This window comes from Nicotiana tabacum, chromosome 15 (assembly GCF_000715075.1).
Source record: "Nicotiana tabacum cultivar K326 chromosome 15, ASM71507v2, whole genome shotgun sequence".
NCBI lineage: Eukaryota > Viridiplantae > Streptophyta > Magnoliopsida > Solanales > Solanaceae > Nicotiana > Nicotiana tabacum.
The window spans coordinates 74,172,198-74,195,136 of record NC_134094.1 but is presented as its reverse complement, the minus strand read 5'-3'; the positions used below and the strand labels follow the sequence as shown (position 1 = coordinate 74,195,136).

General features: G+C 35.8%; 1 protein-coding gene and 1 pseudogene across 3 annotated transcripts; both read left to right on the top strand.

Annotated features, from left to right (window-relative positions):
- The first annotated feature begins 10,596 nt into the window (after positions 1 to 10,596).
- Positions 10,597 to 21,834, top strand: LOC107765958 (putative pre-mRNA-splicing factor ATP-dependent RNA helicase DEAH4). Of its 3 annotated transcripts, XM_075230877.1 has the most exons (17): positions 10,599 to 10,914; positions 11,394 to 13,628; positions 13,792 to 13,884; positions 14,002 to 14,106; positions 14,269 to 14,486; positions 14,654 to 14,706; positions 14,842 to 14,958; positions 15,646 to 15,737; positions 17,537 to 17,623; positions 18,148 to 18,362; positions 18,474 to 18,566; positions 18,840 to 18,963; positions 19,779 to 19,926; positions 20,092 to 20,161; positions 20,397 to 20,557; positions 20,799 to 20,974; positions 21,056 to 21,834. In XM_075230877.1, the coding sequence occupies exons 5-17, from the start codon at positions 14,288 to 14,290 to the stop codon at positions 21,204 to 21,206; spliced, it is 1,686 nt and encodes a 561-aa protein (XP_075086978.1). In that variant the 5' UTR covers positions 10,599 to 10,914; positions 11,394 to 13,628; positions 13,792 to 13,884; positions 14,002 to 14,106; positions 14,269 to 14,287; the 3' UTR covers positions 21,207 to 21,834. The 3 variants fall into 3 exon arrangements, 2 of the variants coding, with proteins under 2 accessions (XP_016440142.1, XP_075086978.1); XM_016584656.2 differs by lacking the exon at positions 11,394 to 13,628 and having other exon boundaries at positions 10,597 to 10,914; XR_012699299.1 differs by lacking the exon at positions 11,394 to 13,628 and having other exon boundaries at positions 10,598 to 10,914; positions 20,397 to 20,520.
- Positions 21,410 to 21,529, top strand: LOC142170090 (U2 spliceosomal RNA; annotated as a pseudogene).
- Positions 21,835 to 22,939: the final 1,105 nt, after the last annotated feature.

The following is a 22,939-nucleotide window of genomic DNA, read 5'->3' as shown; positions in this document are numbered from 1 at the left end:
AATTCAAGCCTAATGAACTTTGAAATTTCAAGTTTCCACAAACGACGCCAGAACCTATCAAATCAAGTCCGATTAACCTCAAATTTTGCACACAAGTCATAAATGACATGACGGGCCTATTAAAATTTTCAGAATTGGATTTCGACCCTGATATCAAAAAGTCAACCCCCCCTCCCCCGGTCAAACTTTCCAAAAATTCGAGTTTTGTCATTTCAAGCCAAATTCCACTACGGACCTCCAAATAATTTTCTGGACATGATCCTAAGTCCAAAATCATCATACATTAGAATCATCAAAACTCTATTCCGGGGTCGTTTACACATAAGTCGACATCCGTTCATTATTTTAACTTAAGCTTTAAACTTTGAAACTAAGTGTTTCAATTTATTTCAAAACCTCACCGGACCCGAACTAATTAACCCGATAAGTCATAAAATAATTGTAAAGCATAAATTGAGCAGTAAATGGGGAAACAGAGCTGTAATACTCAAAATATCCGATCAGGTCGTTATACAATGTAAGTTAAATACATAGATTATGGGTAGATTTTAACATATAAAAATTGTGAAAATCATGTGTTTAGGTGAAAAACCTAGGTTTTTGATAAAAATAGAATTTCACCACGAAAATAATTATGGAATTGAGTGAAAACTATATATTCGAGTTCGTGAGGTTATGGGTAACATTTTTCTTCAAAAAAATTCGGAATCCGGGCACGTGGGCCCGGGGGTGAATTTTAGGAATCTTTCAATTTGGGTTGGGTAATTACTCTAATAGTTAAATTATGAAATTTTGAACATGTATTGATTAATTTATACTCCCTCCATTTTAATTTATGTGAACCTATTTTTCTTTTAGTCTGTGCCAAAAAGAATGACCCATTTCCTTATTTGGAAATAATTTACCTTTATGCAATGATTTATAGCTACACAAAATATATGTGCCTCATTTTACACCACATGTTCAAAAGTCTTCTCTCTTTTCTTAAAATCCGTGCCCAGTCAAATAGGTTCACATAAATTAAAATGGGGGGAGTATAACATTTGACTAGTTTCGGGTCGTTTGGCAAAGAGTTGCGGATTTAAAGCATATTTATGGATCGTGAGTGAGCTTGAGAACGACGTAAGTCTCTTGCCTAACCTTGTAAGAGGGAACTCATCCCCTTTGGCGTATTTTGTTGTGAATTTCATGTGTGGGGATCTACGTACGTACTAGGTGATAAGAGTCTATACGTAGCTATATTCTATGTGATGTCTGGGTAGTCTTAGACTTACACCATGCTTTGTTTGATCTATTATGTTGGTCATACATATTAGTTGTCTTAAATAGAGCTGAGATTAAGGATTTTAAGATTTAAAGTCTCCCTTTTAAATTTCTTATGTGTGGGGAAGAATGGAAGAATTTTATAATAACGTTGAGAAATCTATGTCCACTCGCGTCGCAAGTATTTTCGCGAGCGAAGTAAATTTTCTCTACTCTCATGCGAGAAGTTCGCCTCGGCAGGTTAATAGATGCATCTATGGTTCGTGTCGTTCGACCCTCAGCAGTGCACACAATATATACACATATTTTGAATCGGGTCGTACGACCTCGGCATAAATCGTACGTAATAATACTTGGAGCCTAACCTTCTTGATATGATTTTATTGGCTTGGGAGGTTACAATTATTTAAATGATGGGAATTGACTTGGGATTTATTATTAGTGAAAGAAATGTTTATTTATCGCATGTTATAGAGATTTATGGTTGTTTACATAACTCATGCTTATTTAGAATTTCTATATTTTATTGTTAGCCCATAGTAAGTGTCGAAGTCGACCCCTCGTCACTACTTCTTCGAGGTTAGACTAGATACTTACTGGGTACATATTATTTATGTACTCACGCTATACTTATGCACTAACCGTGCAGGATCTGAGGCAGGTGCATCTGGATATCATCCCGACGCGCACTCCTGATACATCGAGACTTAGTGGTGAGTTGCCTTTCCAAGCCGTTCTGCAGCACCCGAAATCTTTCTTTTGTATTTACTTTCTGTCTACTTTATTTCAGACAGTAGTTTAGTATTTTGTGCATTCTACTAGTAGCTCATACACTTGTGACACTAGGTCTTGGAATTTTGCTAGTAGACGTTTAATGATTTTTGAGTATTTATTTCACTACACTTAATCTTACAATTTGTTATGTTTTATTTTATTAAATTATCTCATCTCTTACTTATGTAATAATTAAAAATCAACTATTTCAAAATTGTTAAAAGAGTAAATACACGGTTAGTTCAGTGTTGGCCTGCCTAGCGGCGACGTTGGGCGCCATCACGACCTATAAGAAATTGGGTCGTAACAGACCTTGTCTCCAAATCTGTCTTATATACCTGTTAAACACGGTAATAATATTATGCACCAAAACTTTTAAAAGTGTATCTATTATATACCACTTCGGTATTTGACCACATTTGCTTAAAAATTACTATTACACACGCCAATCAATACCTGATACGTGTCATAAATCGAGGAAAAAAATAGAAAAGAAGCTCCACTCCCCCCACCCCACCCCACCCCCTCTTCTCATCATCCCAAAGGAAAAAAGGATGCATAAAAGGACAACCCCCACCCCACCTTATCTTCCCAACCCCATCATCTTCTCCACCACTATCACATCACCACCAACCCTTCCACCATAAGTACCTTTTTCTCTAAATATAGATTCAACTCTTTGCCATTTTTTAACAAATTCAGTAACATCCATCACAAATCTTTATAAGAAACTTCAGATTCAAGCTCAAACCCAAAGCTTTAAACTTGTTAATGGTTTTTTTGAATTTTATCAAAATTAATCACCAAGTTTTCAGTATGTTTAAGCAAATTTTAACTCAAAAATAATAACGAATTCAAACTAATTTTGTCTGTCATGGAACATCAAAATCGCCAAGACCGGGTTAAATTTTTAAACTTTTCCAAAAGGTCAATAATGGTGATTTTTACAAGACCCAATAGCTCTTATATTCTTCTTATTTTTCTTCTTAGTCATGGGAGGTTGGAGAGACAAAATAAGAGGAGTAGACAAAATTGGTGTGGGGGTGGGGAAGAAGAGGAAACGGGGGGAGGGGAAACGCGGGGGAAGGGGTTGGGGAAGAAGACATAGGTATGTTCTTTTCTTTAATTTGAAAAGGAAATAGTAAAAAGGGGAAGGAAAAAAAACTTAATTTCAGAATTTTTTTTCTCTTGTGACATGTATTTTTTTTAGCTTTCACGCGCTTGTGTTATGTGTAATACACGCACATGACACATGGCAAAAGAGGTGTGTAATAGACACTTTTAAAAGTTTTGGTGTATTATATTATTCTCGTATTTAACAGGTGTGTAAGAGGGATTTGGGGACAAGGTCGATATGTAAAGTATGTATTTTGCGTAATATTTATGTAATGCTTGAATGGGAAATTCTCCCACCACTTATAACTACCATCCTCAATCCGCATCCACCACCATCACCAATCGATGTAGCTACTTATATCACTAGCCATCATTTGCGATAATCACTATCAATCACCAAAAATCACCACCATCACCCATCACCATATGTCGCCAACACTACTTTCACTCTTCACCACCATTAGTCATTATCATCATTTGCCATCATCATCACTTGTCAACCACCTCATCACTTGTTATTACTTTTTTTTTATTCCTCTTTGATCCCCTTTTATTGGAGTTATTGCTCCTTTGGTGACTCGAACCCACAACCCTGTAATTATTATCACTTTAAACTTCCATATATTCTCATAATAAACCCATCTTTAAAGCTACTTTCTCAACAAGCTCTAATTTTTTCTTCATACCTTCGGGTATAAGATTAGGCTATGCTTGAGCCTAAATTCATATCAAAGGTATGAATTTGAAATGCATTGAACTTCAAAGATTTTGATAGAGTTTAACTTCAGACCCCACCCAACGGTCTACAATTTGAAACTTTAGACTCGCGATTGATTCGGGTATTTAATTCTGAGGCGGTTAAACTTTAAAAAAATTATAAACTCTGACTATTTATTAAACAAGATTCCCAAACAGATCTTACTTGGGCACTTCGCCAAACTTAAAGCTGGAAACTTAGCTAGCGTTTGGACATAAAATAGAAACTTAGCTCGCGTTTGGACATAAAATTGGTTAAAACTTGGAAAATGAGTTTTTAAGTTGTGTCGTAAATAATATTTGAAAGTTGAAGTTGTGTTTGGACATGCATTTTATTTGAAAAAAATTTGTAAGTTTTGTGATTTTAACCCAAAAATTGATTTAGACCAATATTTGGGAACTTGAAATTTTTTATCAAAAACTAACCATATTCCATATGCACAAACAATATTTTCAAAAAATATTGAAAATAAATTACCAATTGTTTTGGCCAAACGGGAACTTATCTAGCTATATATAATAGGAGAGGCAATTAAAGACAACATAGTAAGCCAAGTGACAACATAATAAAAAGCCAATTCGTAATTTTAGGACAAAGTTAGTTAGGTTAGGTAATAGTTAGTTCTTTTCTGAATTTAAATTTTAATAAAATTAAATTATGCATTATTTATCATTAATAATTAGTTACTCTTTTTGAATTTGAATTTAAGAAGAAAAGTCTAATTTGAATTTGAAATAATTATAAGCAACATAGTAAAACATATAAAAATAAAAATGTTATATCGAAATAAAATAGAAGAAAAGTCTAATTGTTTATTTTATATAATGTAGATTTTAAAAAAAAATATTAATACATTTTATACAAAATAATAAAAAGAACATATATTTTGGACGAAGTAAAAAGTGTAAAAATCAAAACTTTATATTGAAAATAAAATAGAATAAAATTCTAATTACTTATTCCATATAATGTAGAAAACAAAATCAAAATATTGATACATTTTATACAATATATATATATATATATATATATATATATATATATATATATATATATATATATATATATATATATATATATATATATATATATATATGTATTTTTGACGAAGTAAGAAATCTGTATTATCTATGTTATATTAAAGGAGGTATCTATATATTATATATTATCTTATCTATACATAATAAAAGGATAGGCAAAGATATCATATTAAATCAAGCGACAACATAATTAAAAGACATTCATGTTATAAAATAAAGACTATAAAAGAAATAAATTGAAGACAAGTATGAGGGAGATTGATATTTTATTCAACTTTCAAAGTTATGTTCATAATGAACTAAAAACTCCTCTATTTATAGAAGAAAGGAAGCAGTTGCGAGGCTTTTCAGGAAGCAGATGCAAGGCTTTTCTTTAGCTGTTTGTAAACTGTCTGCATGAGCTGCTTGCAACCTGCCTGTTTAATAAGAAGCTGCTGCAAATCATTTCATTGAGTTGCTTGCAACCTGCCTGCATCAGCTGCTTGTAAGCTGTCTGCATGAGCTGCTTGCAACCTGCCTGTTTAATAAGAAGCTGTTGCAAATCATTTCATTGAGTTGCTTGCAACCTGCATGCATCAGCTGCTTGTAGATAAATTTCAACAGAGTACTAAATGGATAATCTTCTTCAGGAAGATTATCTATAGCGGAGTAATGAATGGACATCCACAATATAATATTTTTATAACACTCCCCCTTGGATGTTTCATTAAAAGATAATGTGCCCCGTTAAAACCTTATTAGGAAAAATCCAGTGAGAAAAAAACTAATGAAGGAAAAAGAGTACACATATTTAGTAATACGCATTTCTAACTGCCTCATTAAAACCCCATGGGAAAAAACTTAGTAAGAAAAAAGAGTACAGTGCGTATTTCACTCCCCTGATAAAAATCTTGTTTCAGATATTTGAGTCTCCGCATTCCAATATTGTATATCATCTTCTCAAAAGTTGAAGTTGGCAAAGACTTAGTGAACAAATTTGCCGGATTGTCACTTGAATGGATTTGTTGCACATCAATGTCACCAATTTTCTGAAGATCATGTGTGTAGAATAATTTTGGTGAAATGTGCTTCGTTCTATCTCCTTTTATAAATCCTCCCTTTCATTGGGCTATGCATGCAGCATTGTCTTCATATAAAATTGTGGATCTTTTATCACATTCCAAACCACATTTTTCTCGAATGAAATGAATCATTGATCTCAACCATATGCATTCCCTACTTGCTTCATGAATAGCTATTATCTCAGCATGATTTGAAGAAGTAGCAACAATAGATTACTTTGTGGAACGCCATGATATGATAGTACCTCCACATGTAAACACGCACCCAGTTTGATATCGAGCTTTATGGGGATCAGATAAATAACCTGCATTTGCATAACCAACAAGATTTGCACTACCTTTGTTATCATAAAACAAACACATATCAAGAGTTCTCTTTAAATATCATAATTTATGCTTAATCTCATTCCAATGTCTCCGTGTAGAAGAAGAGCTATATCTTGCTAGTAAATTAACAGAAAATGCTATGTTAGGCCTTGTAGCATTAGCAAGATACATAAGTGCACCAATTGCACTGAGATAGGGTGTTTCAGGACCAAGGAGTTCCTCATCCTCTTCTGGAGGTCGGAACGGGTCCTTATTCACTTCAAGTGATCGAACAATCATTGGTGTACTCAATGGATGTGCTTTGTCCATGTAAAAGCGTTTTAAGACCCTTTATGTATAGGCAGATTGATGTATAAAGATCTCGTCTTCTAAATGTTGAATTTGCATACCAAGACAAAGTTTTGTCTTTCCAAGATCTTTCATCTCAAATTCTTTCTTAAGATATTCAATTGCCTTTTGGAGCTCTTTTGGAGTTCCAACAAGATTTATGTCATCAACATAAACAATAAGTATAACAAATTATGATGCTATTTTCTTTATAAAAATACATGGACAAATAACATCATTTATGTAACCTTCTTTCAACAAATATTCACTAAGGCAATTATACCACATGCGTCCAGATTGCTTTAAACCGTACAAAGATCTTTGTAATATGATTGAATATATTTCCCGAGATTTTGAATTTGTTTCAGGCATTTTAAATCCTTCAGAGATCTTCATATAGAATTAATCAAATGAGTCGTATAGGTTATGACTTACATTTAAATGGCATGACATCTTCAGGTGTCTGGACTACAGGTTCGATCCTCACAATCTTTTACAATATTATGCACTATATTGTATCAAATATATCATCGACGATCATTTCGTATCAGTTCGCAAACGACATAACTTGTTGAGATCTCATCACTTTCTTTATTTTCAAGTACCTGAACTTTTTCTGGAGTTTCATGAAATGTTATGTCGTGGGCTCTTCCAGAGCTTATTTCCTCCTTATTATGATCATTTTGATCATTTGCTCCTATTCTTTTCAAGGATTGTTATCTTTAGAACCGATTGGTCTACCACGCTTCATGCATACAGTAAACTCTATCCTTTAGGGACTTTAATTTTAATAGGAGCATTTGCAGCTGAAATGTGATATTTAATTTTGGATCAGCAAATGATTCTGACATTTGACTTGAATTATCTTCTAAGCGAGGATCATATTAATGATAATTCGATTCATATAGCATATTTTCAGCTGTTTTATTCCATCCCCCAAATGTTAGAAAAACTAACTCATATCCCCAATCTTCTTTGGGAAACATATCTTTGTGCATTGTGGTAGAGAAACTAATCATATACCACACATCAAAAGTTATTAGATAGTAAAAATATTTGGTTTCTTTATCCTAAACCAATTGTGAGAGGAGGACTTATTATATTTTGTTGGTCTGATACCTACAAGTGCTGATGTATGCAATTTAGAAAATCTTAGATCAACACATGAGGCTTTGTTCTTATAAGCAATAGTTTAGCCATTAATAGGAGGTATTCAATGCTAAACTAGCTTGGATATAAACCAGCATCATCAAGATGAACTATCTTGATTTCATAATCTGAAAATTATGCTCTTAATTGAGAAAAACAATTTCAAATGCCAAACTACAGGTTGACAATAAATATACATGTAACCATCTTATATATGCATCTATAAGTGGTTCACATGATAGGTGAATGGGCCTATATTCACCTTTTATATATTTCAGAATTCGGAGATTTTAGTCCCAACTTTAACTGGTATAATTAAGTTATTATGAGAACAAGCAACACAAGAGAATTCTTGAAGAATCTTCTAGTTTTTCAGTATATGTTTATCTGAATTCTCAAATAGCTCATTTAAAAATGGCAAATGAAAACTTCAAGTTTATCATGGCATGTGCTATCTCTAAGTAAACTTCTGGTTTACTATGGCACAAACTTTTGCATCAGTAAACTTCTGATTTACTGTGGCTACTTTTGTATCAGTAAGTTTCTGATTTACTGTGACTGCTTTTGCATTAGTAAACTTCTGGTATATTGTGATACATGATGTAGTACAAATTTAAAGAATAAGGCAGGTATCTTCTCATATACATATTTACTCTATATGATTGTGGAAACATGAAGATTTTCAATCTTTCAATCATTTGTAGTCTCAGTATGATAGCCATGTATATTAGTAAACTTCGATTTATCATAACATATGTTTTGACCAATATAATGACAAATAAGCTCTTTGGGAGCCTTCCATTTATTGTCCACAATCAAATATTATTCATACACTACTCGTGTCATGTGTCTTCTAGACAAATAGTTAGCTCTTCGGGAGCTTTTGTTGTACTACCAAATATTGTTCAGACACTTCTAGTGTCATGAGAGAAAATCATAACCAAATGAACAATATAAAGCTAATTCTAAATTTATAAATGACAAAAATTAAGAATTTTAATATTTCTACTACTAACTTTGTGATAAATATCTCCTTCAAGGAGAAATATCATTAACATCTGAATATTTTGTATCAATACGGCAACCACATAGTCATTGCATCTTTTAAGGAAAGATACACGAGTTGCTATTTCCTTCGGAGAATTCAATAACTAACCATAATATATTAATGTGGTTGTAGTAGAAAGCATTCTACAAGAATGCTTTTGCCTTAGAATGATTTAATAAAATTATCCAAGATATTTTACGTACAACAAGTACGTATGGCAATGATCTTTATGCTACAAAAATAATATTTATATCCTCTATTATTCTACCTCTCCAGGATGTGAGTTGTGGTATTTCTTCATTTACTCCAGGGAATAAAAATATACTTCAAAAATAACTTTGAATAGCTCATTATTTTGTTTAAGTACATAAAGATACTGCTTCAAAATATTTTCCTACTTCAGGAGGAAATTTCAATTGTGTTACTTCTTCAGGAGCAAATTTTAAATACGAAATATTGAGTATATATTCTCTCAATCATATTAACTCTTCTGGAGGTGAATTGTAATATATTTACAACAAGAGCGCGTTCATATTTACGACTTTATTAATATTATCACATTCACTTCAGGGAATAGATTAATATTTATAAAAAATTCTCATCCTTCAGGAAATCGAACATAATTATCTGAACGTGCATTAATCACATCAAATTGTGATGCTTCAACCTCTTTTAAAATATTTACTACTTCAGGAGCAAATCGAGGCGTGCATGTAATATAGAGAATATTTCTCTAACTTATCTTTAATTGTAACCATAGAAAGCCTAAATTATCACTTCTGATGGTCATAGGCATATACCACTTCTGGTAGTTAACAAAATTTAGTTACAATGAGATATACGAAATATAACACTTCTGGTGGTTGTATATTTCTTGCAAACTCTGCTGGAGTTTAAGTGGATCTAACAATGTTATTCACTTTGTAATCCTTTATTAAGATAATAAGGATGAAAACAAATACCAAAATAGGTACTATATACGTAACATATAACCAAGCAAGCGATGATAAAGATATTAAAATATAAGCAAAAGGCTCAAATTAAATTACGCAAATTTGGCCACTCCATATGTAAGTGATATCTACATCACTACTGCCAAGAAGAAAAACTCACCACCTCAAGGATATAATCTGCCTTATGATACTCGGAATGAACAAGATCTGACCACGGACATAAAAGTGTCGCCTTACATCGGAGATGAACACTGAAATAGAAATTAAATTCGATGTAAGTGCTCAAAATGACAGAGTCTCGTGCTGATAACGTGTTATAAAATAAAGATTATAAAAGAAATAAACTGAAGACAAGTATGAGGGAGATTGATATTTTATTCAACTTTCAAAGTTATGTTTATAATGAACTGAAAACTACTCTATTTATATAAGAAAGGAAGTAGCTGCAAGGCTTTTCAGGAAGCAGTTGTAAGACTTTTCTTTAGCTACTTGTAAGCTGTCTGCATGAGCTGCTTGCAACCTACCTGTTTAATAAAAAGTTGCTGCAAATTATTTCATGGAGTTGCTTGCAACCTGCCTGCATCAGCTGCTTCTAGATAAATTTTAACAGAGTACTAAATAAATAAGATTATCTATAGCGGAGTAATGAATGGACATCCACAATATAATATTTTCATAATAACTCATTAACTTTAGGACAAAAAAATTGTTATTCAATTAAACCAAATGTCAAGATACTACAAAATATTCTCGGCTCGGGTATAAATACTAGTTTTCAGTAATAGTACAGTAATAACAAGTTGCTCTGCCAAACAAATAAAGAGGTCCTGAATTCGACTGTAAAGAAGAGTTAGAAACCCCTTTACGCACCATCCTTAAAATTCAATTCTCAGAAATCAATGGCCGATTTACCTATAGTTCGATTTGAGGAGAAAATCATAGAAACAGTGGAGAAAAACCCTGTAGTGGTAGTCATTGGTGAGACCGGTTCTGGTAAAAGTACACAACTTTCACAAATGCTTTATAAAAGAGGGTATGCTAAATCTGGAATGATCGCTGTTACTCAGCCTCGCCGTGTTGCTGCAGTTTCTGTTTCTAGGTAATCTTCCTAAACTTTGTATCTTTACAATTTACATGTCGTGTTGAATTTATTTTGTTTCCTTTTTTTTTTTCCTCTTCAAATTTAATGCACTCAATATGTTCGTTTATTTGTTTGTTAAATCAAAATTTTCATTGTTTTCTTGTCCGGCTACCTGCTACATCCTACCCGCAATTATGAGTAGAACTCTGGCCACCATTAGAGTGCCGGAGCTAGGAGTTTATACGAGGTGATTAAAAAATGTCACACAGAGAATTTTAACCTATGACGTAAAGCAATTTTTAGAACCCCTTTGCGACTTTACTTGAACCTTCCCTTAGTTTTTGCCCTATTTGCACAATATAATTTTTCAACGAAGGGGATTCAATTCATCTTACTCCATCTCTATTCTTCGGGCATCTTTTTCGTCCTAAAAATTGGAAGAGCGTGGGTAGGGCGGGCTTGGAGTGGCTCACTGGGTTATTTAATGTCATTTTTAGGACCAAAAAGATGCCCGAAGAATGGAGATGGAGTACGATGGACCCGCTGTATAAGAACAAGGGTGATATCCAAAGTTGCAACAACTACTGGGGCATCAAGTAACTAAGCCATACTATGAAAGTTTACGAGAGGGCGGTGGAGCTGAGGTTGAGGATTGTGACTATTTCTGAAAATTAGCTCGGATGTATGCTGGGACGATCGACTACGGAAGATATTCATCTTGTTAGGAGGTTGATGGAGCAGTATAGGGAGAGGAAGAAGTATTTACATATGGTGTTCATCGACTTAGAGAAGACTTATGATAAAGTGCCCGGGGGGGCATGTGGAGATGTTTGGAGGCTAGATGTGTTCCTGTTGCATTCATTAGGGCTATTCAGGACATGTATGATAGAGCTAAAACCCGAGTGAGGACCGTGGGAGGGGACTGGAACACTTCCCAGTTATGATGGGGTTATACCAGGGGTCAACCCTCAGTCCTTTTCTTTTTGCCTTGGCGATCGACGCATTGGCGCGCCACATACAAGGGGAGGTGCCGTGGTGCATGTTATTTGCAGATGACATTGTTCTGATTGATGAGACTTGAGGAGGTGTTAACTGTTAACGAGAGGTTAGAGGTTTGGAGACAGACCCTGGAGTCTAAATGTTTCAAGTTGAGCCGGACCAAGACATAATACTTGGAGTGTAAGTTCAGTGGTGCAACTCAGGTAGTGGACGAAGACGTGAAGCTTGATTCACAAGTCATACCTAGAAGAGAAATAAATACCTTGGGTCAGTTATACAAGGGAATGGAAAGATTGATAAGGATGTTACACATCGTATTGGGGCGGGGTGGATGAAATGGAGGCTCACTTCCGGTGTTTTGTGTGATAAGAATGTGCCACCAAAACTTAAAGGTAAGTTCTACAGAGTGGTGGTCAGGCCGACTATGTTGTATGGGGCGCAGTGTTGGCCAGTCAAGAACTCCCATGTCCAAAAGATGAAGCTGAAATGAGGATGTTGAGATGGATGTGCGGGCATACCAGGTTAGATAGAATTAGAAATGAAGTTATTCGGGACAAGGTGGACGTGGTCCCTGTGGAGGACAAGATACGGGAGGCGAGACTTAAATGGTTCGGGCATGTGATGAGGAGAGGCGCAGATGCACCGGTGAGGAGGTGTGAGAGGTTGGCCCTGGAGGGTCTAAGGAGAGGTAGAGGCAGGCCGAAGAAGTATTGGGGAGAGGTGATTAGGCAAGATATGGCGTTGCTCCAACTTACTGAGGACATGACCATGGATAGGAAGGTATTGAGGTTGAAAATTAAGGTAGAGGGTTAGGACAGGTAGCCAAGCGTTGTCCTTGTCAGTAGTAGTAGCCTTAGTACGTCATTTAGTGTTACTTGTGTATTCTCGTATCCTTTGACTTCTGTGATTACTTGTTATTGCTTTCGTGTCGGCTTTCTAATTACAATACCTAGTGTATTTAGTTTTGTATTTTTGCTTCGGTTTTCTAATTGGTATGCTTGTTGTTGTTGCCCTTCCTTTTCCCTATCCTAAGCCGAGGGTCTTCCGAAAACAACCTCTCTGCCTTCTTGAAGGTAGGGGTAAGGTCTGTGTACACACTACCCTTCCCAGACCCCACTTGTGGGATTACACTGGGTTTCTTGTTGTTGTTGTATTCAATTGAACGACCTTCCTTCAAGCTGCCTCCGCCACCGCCCACCAAGACTTGAGCAGGCAATTCACTTGTACATGTCTATGAGAAGTTCAGTTCAAAGTTGCAGATGAAGTTAGTCTAGTTAGGCAGGTTGTGGGAGCTATACCAATCTCTTGGAGTTAGTTAGAGTTAGAGTTAAGGAGTCAGTTATGAAATCTCGGAAGGATGAGAGACTATTAAATATTCTGAAGGAAATTGCTAACCAGAAGACATTTCAATGGAGATGCGAGAAGAGAAAACAGGGTTATATAGTAGTAAGAATTTAGGTAATCTGAGATTTTACTTCCCTCTTAATAAGAGAGTCATTGAGGATTATGCTAGCAAGTATTTAGTATGTATAGTTAGAGACTTCCTTTATGCCAGATGATGAAAATTTAAGATACGTTACCTGACGTGGGAAGTCTTGTTGGTTGAGATGTTTAGTTGGGGCAAGGGTAAATGAGGAAAAAGACTTAGTAGTATAAGTGCATTTTTTATTGTGTTTGATAAAACCAGTGGAGGAGATTGCCACATTAGCCTTGACCTGAATCCACTCTTGAAGGTAATAGAAGCATGAAAAAGTGCTATTCGACATTTTTTATATATATATATGGTTTATGCTATAGTTACACCAACATCTGGTGTTCTCTATTTGCTTCATTCTTCGGCTTGTAACTTTATTTTGGTTCATTCTTTGATAATTTCCTTCAACTTTTCATGGACAGACGAGTTGCACAGGAGCAAAATGTTCGACTTGGAGAGGAAGTCGGTTATGCCATAAGATTCGAAGATAGAACTTCGGAGAAAACACATATCAAGTACTTTTTGTGGTTCTTAATTATTGTTACTAGCAATTACCATCGTTGGCGCTTTCTATTGGTTTAGTTCCCTTGCTTCTTTTTTGACATTTAACTGGAATAGTACTCAAACTGCAGATATCTTACGGATGGAGTGCTCCTCCGCGAGAGTCTTTTTAATCCGGAGCTGAATCAATATTCCGTCATCATATTGGATGAAGCACATGAGAGGAGTTTGAACACGTTAGATCCATTTTCAATGACCTTCTTTATGTTTATCTCGGCTTAACATTATAGAGATATATCCAACTGTTAGATTATTGTGGTCTTTCATTCACCTTTTGCTTAGATCGTGTTGGTTATCTCTATAGATGACTTTTTTCATTATTGAATTATCAATCACAGGGATATATTGCTTGGTTTAATGAAAAGATTAATCAAATGGCGTCACTCAAACTTGAAAGTTTTGATCACATCAGCCACTCTTGATGGTGGAAAGGTATCTAGGTTCTTCTCCGACTGTCCCGTCCTTACCGTACCAGGCGAGTTATTTCCCGTGGAAATAGTACACATCTCAGAGCGCCCTAAAAACTATGTGGAGGCTTCTCTAAAAACAGCTATTGGTATGACGAGAACTATGACATCTCATATTTGTTTTATAAGTTTGAATCTTGGTTTTATTCCTTCAATTGTTTCTTGCTTTCTACTAATCTGAAATGTTCACCTTTCCTTTTGTGTGTAAAATTTCTTGTTTTCCTGAAGTGGTCTGACAATTCATTTTGGTGCATAGATATTCACGTACGGGAGCCAGAAGGGGACATTTTAATATTTTTGACAGGGCAGGTGAGTTTTATGGAGTATTTCCTGTCTGATGCTTTTTTGTATATCACAGTCCTTTCTCTATTTCCCACTGAAGAATAAATGGTTCGAGATGCAAATCACTATTTCCTGGAAAGTGAAATTGAGAATCTTATTTAGGATGACATAGAGAAGTTGGTAATGAAGTTGGAGAAGAAAATTCAAAGCTTAGATGAAGGTTCTTGTCTGGATGCCTTAATCCTTCCTCTTCATGGATCCTTGCCACCCGAGATGCAGGCAAGTTATTTCCTTCTCAAACTCCTTGCCCTGAAATCCTGAAAATTCTAGATCTAGTTGGTTCAGATATTAGCTGATCTATGTTGTGTCTGACTTGACCCTTCCAATTACACGAGAGATTTCATATTTAAACTGAGAGTTTTACTGAAGGTGAACTAAAGTGTCATAGTCCTCTAGTCAAGTTAAAAATAGGAGTATCATAGTCCTAGCTGGCTTTCTGGAACCGATATTGGTAGTTGTCTGTGCTGCAACAATTTCATGTTTGTTTCACTTTTAGGTGTGAACGGTAGCATCTTGATTGACTCAATCCATTTGATTACCAGTTGACAACAATAAGTTTTTTGGTTGTTGAAATATGCGATAAATTATTTGGTTTCCGTAGCTGTTGTGACACAGTTTATATAGTGACTCCACAACATAAGTAGAAGTCAAATATGTGGTTGAGTTGAACTTAGCTTGGAGGACAAACTTTTGTTTGATTGATCATCTTCTTTATGAAACTTCAGATGATTGTTCTTCTTCTTTGTCTTCATCCACATTTTAAATGGTTTACCGAGCTGACTACTGGTAGTTGCGTGGTTATTGCTCTTGTAAATTCTATATGCGTTTGCGAGTATTTTCCTTTGGTTCTCTTATCACAGTTATGTATTGAACATTTTTCCTTTTGTTATTTCTTTTGATGGGCAGGTGCGTGTTTTCAGTCCTCCACCTCCAAATTGTAGGCGGTTTATTGTTTCTACAAATATTGCTGAAACGTCTTTGACTGTTGATGGTGTCGTGTAAGTAAACCTGACACCACTATGCACGATTATTGGAGGTTATATAAGTGTTAACATATTGTCTGCTTCATTGGTTCTTATCCTTTTATGACTTTGTGATACTTAGAATGCTCAACTTTCTGTTTCTCACTTCCCGACAGATGATTTGCAGTGATTGATCACATGCAATAGTGTGGTCGTCAAAAAGAAGAAAACTCAGTTAATTGCTAAACTAATTGTTATCTAGAGAACCAATAAAGGTAAATGGGTGAAATCAATGGGATTTTAATCTTTCCCCTTGGTGTTTTAACGTGCTCTCTTGAGCATGAATATGCAATATATGTTTCACTATCAAAAATTTGGGGAGGCGAGTAATGCTTACACTTGGAGTGCTAAACCTTGTACAACGGGTATTTCCAGCTATTAGCATTTACTTTAAAGTACAAAAAGGGCAGCCCGGTGCACTAAGTTCCCGCTATGCGCGGGGTCCGGGGAAGGGTCGGACCTTAAGGGTCTATTGTACGCAGTCTTACCCTGCATTTCTGCAAGAGGCTGTTTCCACGGCTCGAACCCGTGACCTCCTGGTCACATGGCAGCAACTTTACCGGTTACGCCAAGGCTCCCCTTCTTACTTTAAAGTATAAACGCTTCAAAATTTTTAGTTTACTATCCCAGGAGTGCTATTGTATATTTGTTTGAATAATATTCGAGTAAGCATCTTCTCAAGGAAAATAATCATAATAATAAAATAATTGAGCACACATCTTTTAAACAAAGACCCCTGCAAAAATTGTAGGATAGGTACTTACAGAACAGTAATCGCAAAGAAATTATCATGTACTTTACTAGCGTTTGTCTTCTTGTCTACTTGGGTATTTTTTTAGTTATGTAATAGTGGTTTTCGGGCTAGCTTGCGCGGACCTCGACTATTCTACCTTATACCTGCATCCTCCACCAAAAGAGTTACTCGAAAACTCTGCTCAACAAGGCTTAGGCAGGAGGGAAGCAATTAGCTGACTTTTTTGCCTATGTTGGGATGTGAACCCTTGTCTCCTATCATTCCAACTTTATCAACCTCTATGACACACCCTTGGATGCAGGTCGGGAGTGTTTTTGAGTGGACGTCTGACCATTTCCTGCTCTTGCAAGAATGTCATCCCCTCTAAGGAAGGCCTTAGGCAGTAATTTGATTGGTTATTTCTATTTTTATTTTGAAGATTACCATTGTCAGTAGGCCCGTGTAATTTACTTATGCAATCAACTTAGTTTTAGGATAAGAAAGTGTTGTATCTAAGAGTTGGGGAATTTTTCATGATAGAAAGGAAGTCGCTTTTTTGGGATTTGGGGGGGGGGGGGGTAGGAAAAGAGCAATATCTAAAACCTTGCTTATGCCTGTTTAAGTTTGACCTTATTTCTTTTGGACAGGGATTGTGGAATTATTGAACTCAAAAGATCCTGTCAATTCTTCTCTTTTACAATATCTGACTGGTATGACGTATGAACGGAGTATTTAGTACTATGGTGAAGTCTTAATCATTCTCTTCCTTCCACTCCTAAAAATCGACGGATTCTCTTTAATTGTTCCTACTTCTATGGAAGCAAAAGCATAATTAAGAAGAATATGTCCTTCCTCTAGGCGAAAGTTTCCACTCATCTTCCCTCCCTTCTTTCCCACAGTGTAGGCTACAGAGTACTAACTGTGAACTAAGGTTTATTTTTATTGCTGTTCATTTTGCTTGCTATGTAATGGATGTTAGATTCGTATTTTCTGCTTATGGACATCATTAAACAGCTTTTTCATGCAAAAAACCTGATGACAGGTATGTCATTGACTCGGGGTATGTGAAGCAACGGCAATATAACCCATCAACTGGCATGTACTCTTTGGAGGTTGTTCAGATTAGCAAGTAAGTTAACATGTGTAACCTTTCTCTCTTTATTTTTGACCTGGTTTTGGGTGCTTGAGAAAGGACTTCTGTTTGAGGTGTTAAGTTGCATTAACAGTCGGAAAATCTAGCTTTTTGATAATGAGAAGGCATTCGTGGGAAAAGATTGTTCCTCTTAGTATTGTTCCAGTCTTTCCCCTTAGTGTGTTGGTCCAGTAGTTCAAGGGTTGCTTGGAGGAATTTGGAATTAATACCATCTTTACCCTGGTATGCGTTTAGCCACCAGACAGTTTTTGGATACCTAATTGACTACTTTGTTCTGTCGGCAGATGAAAAGTATATGGACAGAAAAACTCAGTCTCTGATCTTTACTTAGTGTTCTATTCTTTGTTTTGTCTAATATTTGTTGATATAGATACAGGATTATTTCTACTTCAGTAAAGTATATGACTTCTATTCCTTTTAAATTTGTTGATATAAAGTATAGGGTCATTTCTACTTCAGTAAAGTATATGTTTGAGCTTTCCACCTATGAGTGACTGCAGGGTGCAGGCAAAGCAGCGTGCAGGACGTGCTGGAAGGACACGTCCTGGAAAGTGTTATCGTTTATATCCCTCTATGGTTTACCATGATGATTTTTTGGATGCCACCGTTCCTGAAATACAAAGGTCCTCATTGGCTGGAACTGTACTTTATTTGAAGTCGTTAGATCTCGCCGATATGGATATTCTCAAATTTGATTTTCTCGACTCTCCTTCCAGTAAGCATCAGTTTCTCTTACCTTATTCTTTGGTCTTATGCTCCAAGTCTCCTCTGCTTTTGTAAATGTTTACCTGTTCAATTGTTCATTGTTTTGTTGCTTTCGTTGCAGTCGAGTCTTTAGAGGATGCCTTGAAGCAATTATATTTAGTCGATGCAATTGATGAAAATGGTTCAATCACAAGCCTTGGACGAAAGATGGCTGGTAATAGTTCATCTCTATTGTTTTATATTCTATGTTAGACAGACTAGAGGTCCCCTTTAAGCCGTCCCACCTCAAAGAAAAAAAAACTCAAAACTTTGCTATGAAAGGACGAGACATCAATTTTCTTGTGCATTTGGCTTCTTCCCTTGAGAAACTATGGAGGGAGTTCATAAACCACACTACAGTTCTCCTGCAATCCATAATTCTGGAGATCATAAAGTAGTTCATTCTGGAACAGAACTACAGGAGATCTAACTTTTCAATTTTGTGCAGAGCTTCCACTGGAACCTTCTCTTTCCAGGACCTTACTAGAGGCAAATGAGTTGGATTGCTTGTCCCAAGCATTGACAGTTGTTTCCATGTTGTCTGCTGAGACCACGCTGCTTCCTGCCCCAAGGTATATAGAATTGTCCAGAATTCTTGCTTGTATTCATTCATGGTAGCATTGATGTCTGTAAAATCCTATTGTTTTCTGTGCAAGTGAGCTTGATTTTCGTACCAAGAAAAATCTAATATACTCTTCCGTAGCAAAGAAATTGAACCTTTCTGCAGCATTAAAGCATCTGAACATCTGGTGGTGATTTCGATGCAAAATTATGCATACTATCTTTGTGAAAAATAAAATATCACATGTAAAGAAAGTTTCTTGATAAAGAAGTAGGATGATTTAGAGCTGCAAACATGAACCTGAGATCTAGAATGGTTGCTTTATTCCAGATTTAGTGTTTTTATGGTAAAAAACCTCATAGAGATTTTCGAACATGAAGCTTGTGAACTGAAAATAGGAAGTGAAGGATAAGGTTACGGTGAGAAGAGCAGCTTGATTCTTCAGAGTCTAAGTGTCAACTAATATCAGCATCTTCTCCTTCTAAGACACTGTCAGAAAGATTATATTGCTACAGTATCTTTTGTATCAAAAGATTGTCAAAGTCATGATATAAGAAATATGTGACTCTTAATTAGGACTATTCTATTTCTCATAATAGGGTAACCAAAGTGGTGTGTTATCAGTTTTCTATACAGATATAAACATTCCACATGTCGAAGCCTTACATTGACTTGATAAAGAAGGCAAGATGTTTTGGTCTTCTTCTTGTTGTTTTTCCATCTTGAAGCATTGTCAATTTTATGTTCTTCTTTGGCATTCTTTTTGTCCCTCTGTACTTAAGCCGGCAATACCTCAAAGCTGACTACTAATTTGTTAACTTGCAGTAAGATCTCTGAGAAGAAGAGGAAGCACACTCCTTCGAACCTTCCTGATGGTGCTGGCTTGGGTGATCACATCCAGCTACTCCAAATTTATGAGCAATGGTATCAGACTGACTACAACATAGACTGGTGTAAAGAGAACAACTTACAGGTATTTTACTGTACTTCCATGGAGCACCATGAAGCACCATTGAAATACATTTTTACAGTACAATTGGTTTTGTTATTCGAGTATGATAATCCTTTTTTTTACTTTTTATGCCATTGGACATAAGTGGAATAACATACTATTCATTTTGGATCTTGTTAATTGTAGGTCCACGGGATGGTGTTCGTGAGAGATGTCAGGAAACAGTTATCTCAAATAATGCAAAAAATTGCTAAAGGTAATGGTTTCCTTTTGCTAGAGTTTTCAAAATACAAGCCATTGATAACTTAAGGTCTTCCCATACTGTCATGTTTGGGGTTGTAGAATTTTAACTTGTCCCTTTACATCATAACCTGGCGTATGTGCGCCTCCTTTGAGTTAGGGTTTAACTCTGGTTGGAGTACTGGCCCGCATAATAGTTCTGAAAAAATCAAGGTCCTAAATGTTACTTTATGTTGTCTTCTTAAAATTAGGCTCATTAGATGTCCAAACAAGCAAAAGACGGAGAGACAGCCCACAGGAGTATAGAATATTGAGGAAAGCATTGTGCATTGGTTACGCAAATCAGCTTGCTGAGCGGAGCATTCGACATAACGGGTATCGGCCTCTTGGTTTCAAGTCTGAACTCGTACAGGTTATTACTGTTTCACAGTGCTAGTTTGTCATGTTTCTCCTTTGTGGAGGGCATGGTCTACAGTTTCATCGTTAGTTTGAAGATGAACTCTAAACATGATGTAGGAGCTCTCCTTAGTTATTATATTTGGGACTAGATCTATATCTGCTGGCGTTATAGTCTAGATGTTCCATTATTATTGTTTTATACTTGAACTGGCATATTTCAATTCAAATCTTGAGTACCTTTTTTATTTGTGCAGGTCCATCCATCTTCTGTGCTAAAAGCAGATGAGGATGGGATGCTTCCAAACTATGTCGTCTATCATGAATTAATAGTTACTTCACGCCCATTTATGCGTAATGTATGTGCAGTTGAGATGCGATGGGTTGCACCAATCTTAGCGAAGCTTGAGAAACTAAATGTCTTCAAACTGAGGTAAGTAACATATGCTTGACATTTGAGGTGACTTTTATTATCCTCTCCGTAATGTTTGAACTTTTCATGCGCATGAAAAAGTGGGGGATCTAGTCAGCCTGATAAGCAAATTCAAGAAGTAACTTTAAACGTGGAAAAGAAAGAAATTGCTACTATTCAGTCACCTGAAGACCGTGACAGCAGGATACAAGCTGCTCGGGAAAGATTTCTAGCTCGGAAAGGTCAGAAGTAGCATTACAATGGTTGTTACTTGTTCAACAGATTGATCAGTTATGTGCATGGACTATCTTTGCCAGAAAATTGTTTGCTGCTTGGCTGGAATGGTACAATGTAACCCTTAAGCGCCATGATGGAGGGTGAATTCACCCTAAGCTTCATACATGGAGGGTGCAATTTTCCCACTTGACTTGTCTTAAGAATGGTCATATGGATTATATACCTTTCTCGGCCTTTTGACTAAGATCAAGTGTAGTATCTGTTTTTATCTGTTTAAAGGCCATCTGTCCACATGATATTTACAAGACTGCTCAGACGGATTCTTGATCTCAAACTTCCACAAGAGGGAGCAGCTGTTGAATGTAAAACAATCAAATTGGCGAGGAACAAGCAAGTTATAGCAACCTGCGTGTTGTGGCGTGTTGCGGGTGAGTGAGTCTTGATGGACAGATATATGATGAAAGACTCCTCATCAACCATCAAGAATGGCAAATTTCATTATGCCCATGACTATATTTGCCAACTGAAACCTAATATATAACATCAGGTGTATGTCACAGTTGTACATTTTCGAAATTCTCAATTGACCCTTAATTCAGAATCTGGTTCTATTTTTTAATGGCCGAGAAATCTTTGTTGGTTAGCTTGGGTACGGTTTGAGATGGTGCATAATAACCTCGTCTTTTTACTCTTTTCCACTTAAATATCAAATTTTAGTTTGAGGTTGTGTTTGAATTGTGATGTCTATTTAACTTACATAGCACATGCGACGTTTTTACCACTCAACTAAATCCCCAAGAGCCAGAAGATGTTTCTATTTCAGCCAAATTATTCTTTTTGTTTGGATGTTATAATTATACAAGATGCTGCTCGCCCGTGCTAGCACAAGCCCAGTAATTTGTGTTATGGAGTATTTATTAATTTGAGAAATGTATATTTTTAGCCGTAGGCGACAATTTTTTTTACATGTGTATTATATACATATTTTATATTCTTTTTAGCTAGCGAATGTAATGCGGATCTATTAAGGCCCGAGAGGGTGGTACGCCACTCACTCGCAAGCTTCAGTGATACACTGCATATAGGGGTGTGTGTGTATGTGTGTGTATATATATGTGTGTAAAGTGCCACATGTAATAACAAATGATACAAAGGTGCTAGTGATACACTGCATATAGGGGTGTGTATGTATGTGTGTGTGTATATATATGTGTGTAAAGTGCCACATGTAATAACAAATGATACAAAGGTGCTAGTGGCAAATGGTAGGAGATTCCACTTTGGTTGTGGAGGATCAAACCTCGCTGGCAATAACTTTTGAACCTTTTGGCTTGCTCAACATGTAAGCTTTCTTCCTCAAAATGAGTTAGTTAAATTTGTTGTTGTTTTGACAATTTGATGATTGAGATTTATTTTTTATAATATTTGAGAGTTATGTTTTAAATTTGAGCTCATTTGGAGTAGATTTGAGCATTCAATCGTATATTCGATTGTTGAAATTCGAAGAACAAGTTTATGTTTCAGAACTTAAGATTAAAATTTTTGAAGTTGCATTTGAAAGATAGAAGAACTTCAGATTTGATTTCTGAAGTCGCATTGAAGAGATTTGAACTACTTTAGATCCGAACGGGTACACTTTACAAAATTTTATGCAATGCATGTATAACTTCAATGGTGTCCCCAAAAGTGGGTACATATGAAAATGCCCTTTTTTGTGTCTCTTATTAGTTAAGTATTTGCTTTTTTTTT

Bases quoted from the DNA above. Each gene is read 5' to 3' on its own strand.
- LOC107765958 (XM_016584656.2), top strand. From the start codon at position 10,715: ATGGCCGATTTACCTATAGTTCGATTTGAGGAGAAAATCATAGAAACA. The intron at 14,107-14,268 runs GTTAGATCCATT...TATCAATCACAG, and splicing joins CATGAGAGGAGTTTGAACAC to GGATATATTGCTTGGTTTAA. The intron at 14,487-14,653 runs GTATGACGAGAA...TTTGGTGCATAG, and splicing joins TTCTCTAAAAACAGCTATTG to ATATTCACGTACGGGAGCCA.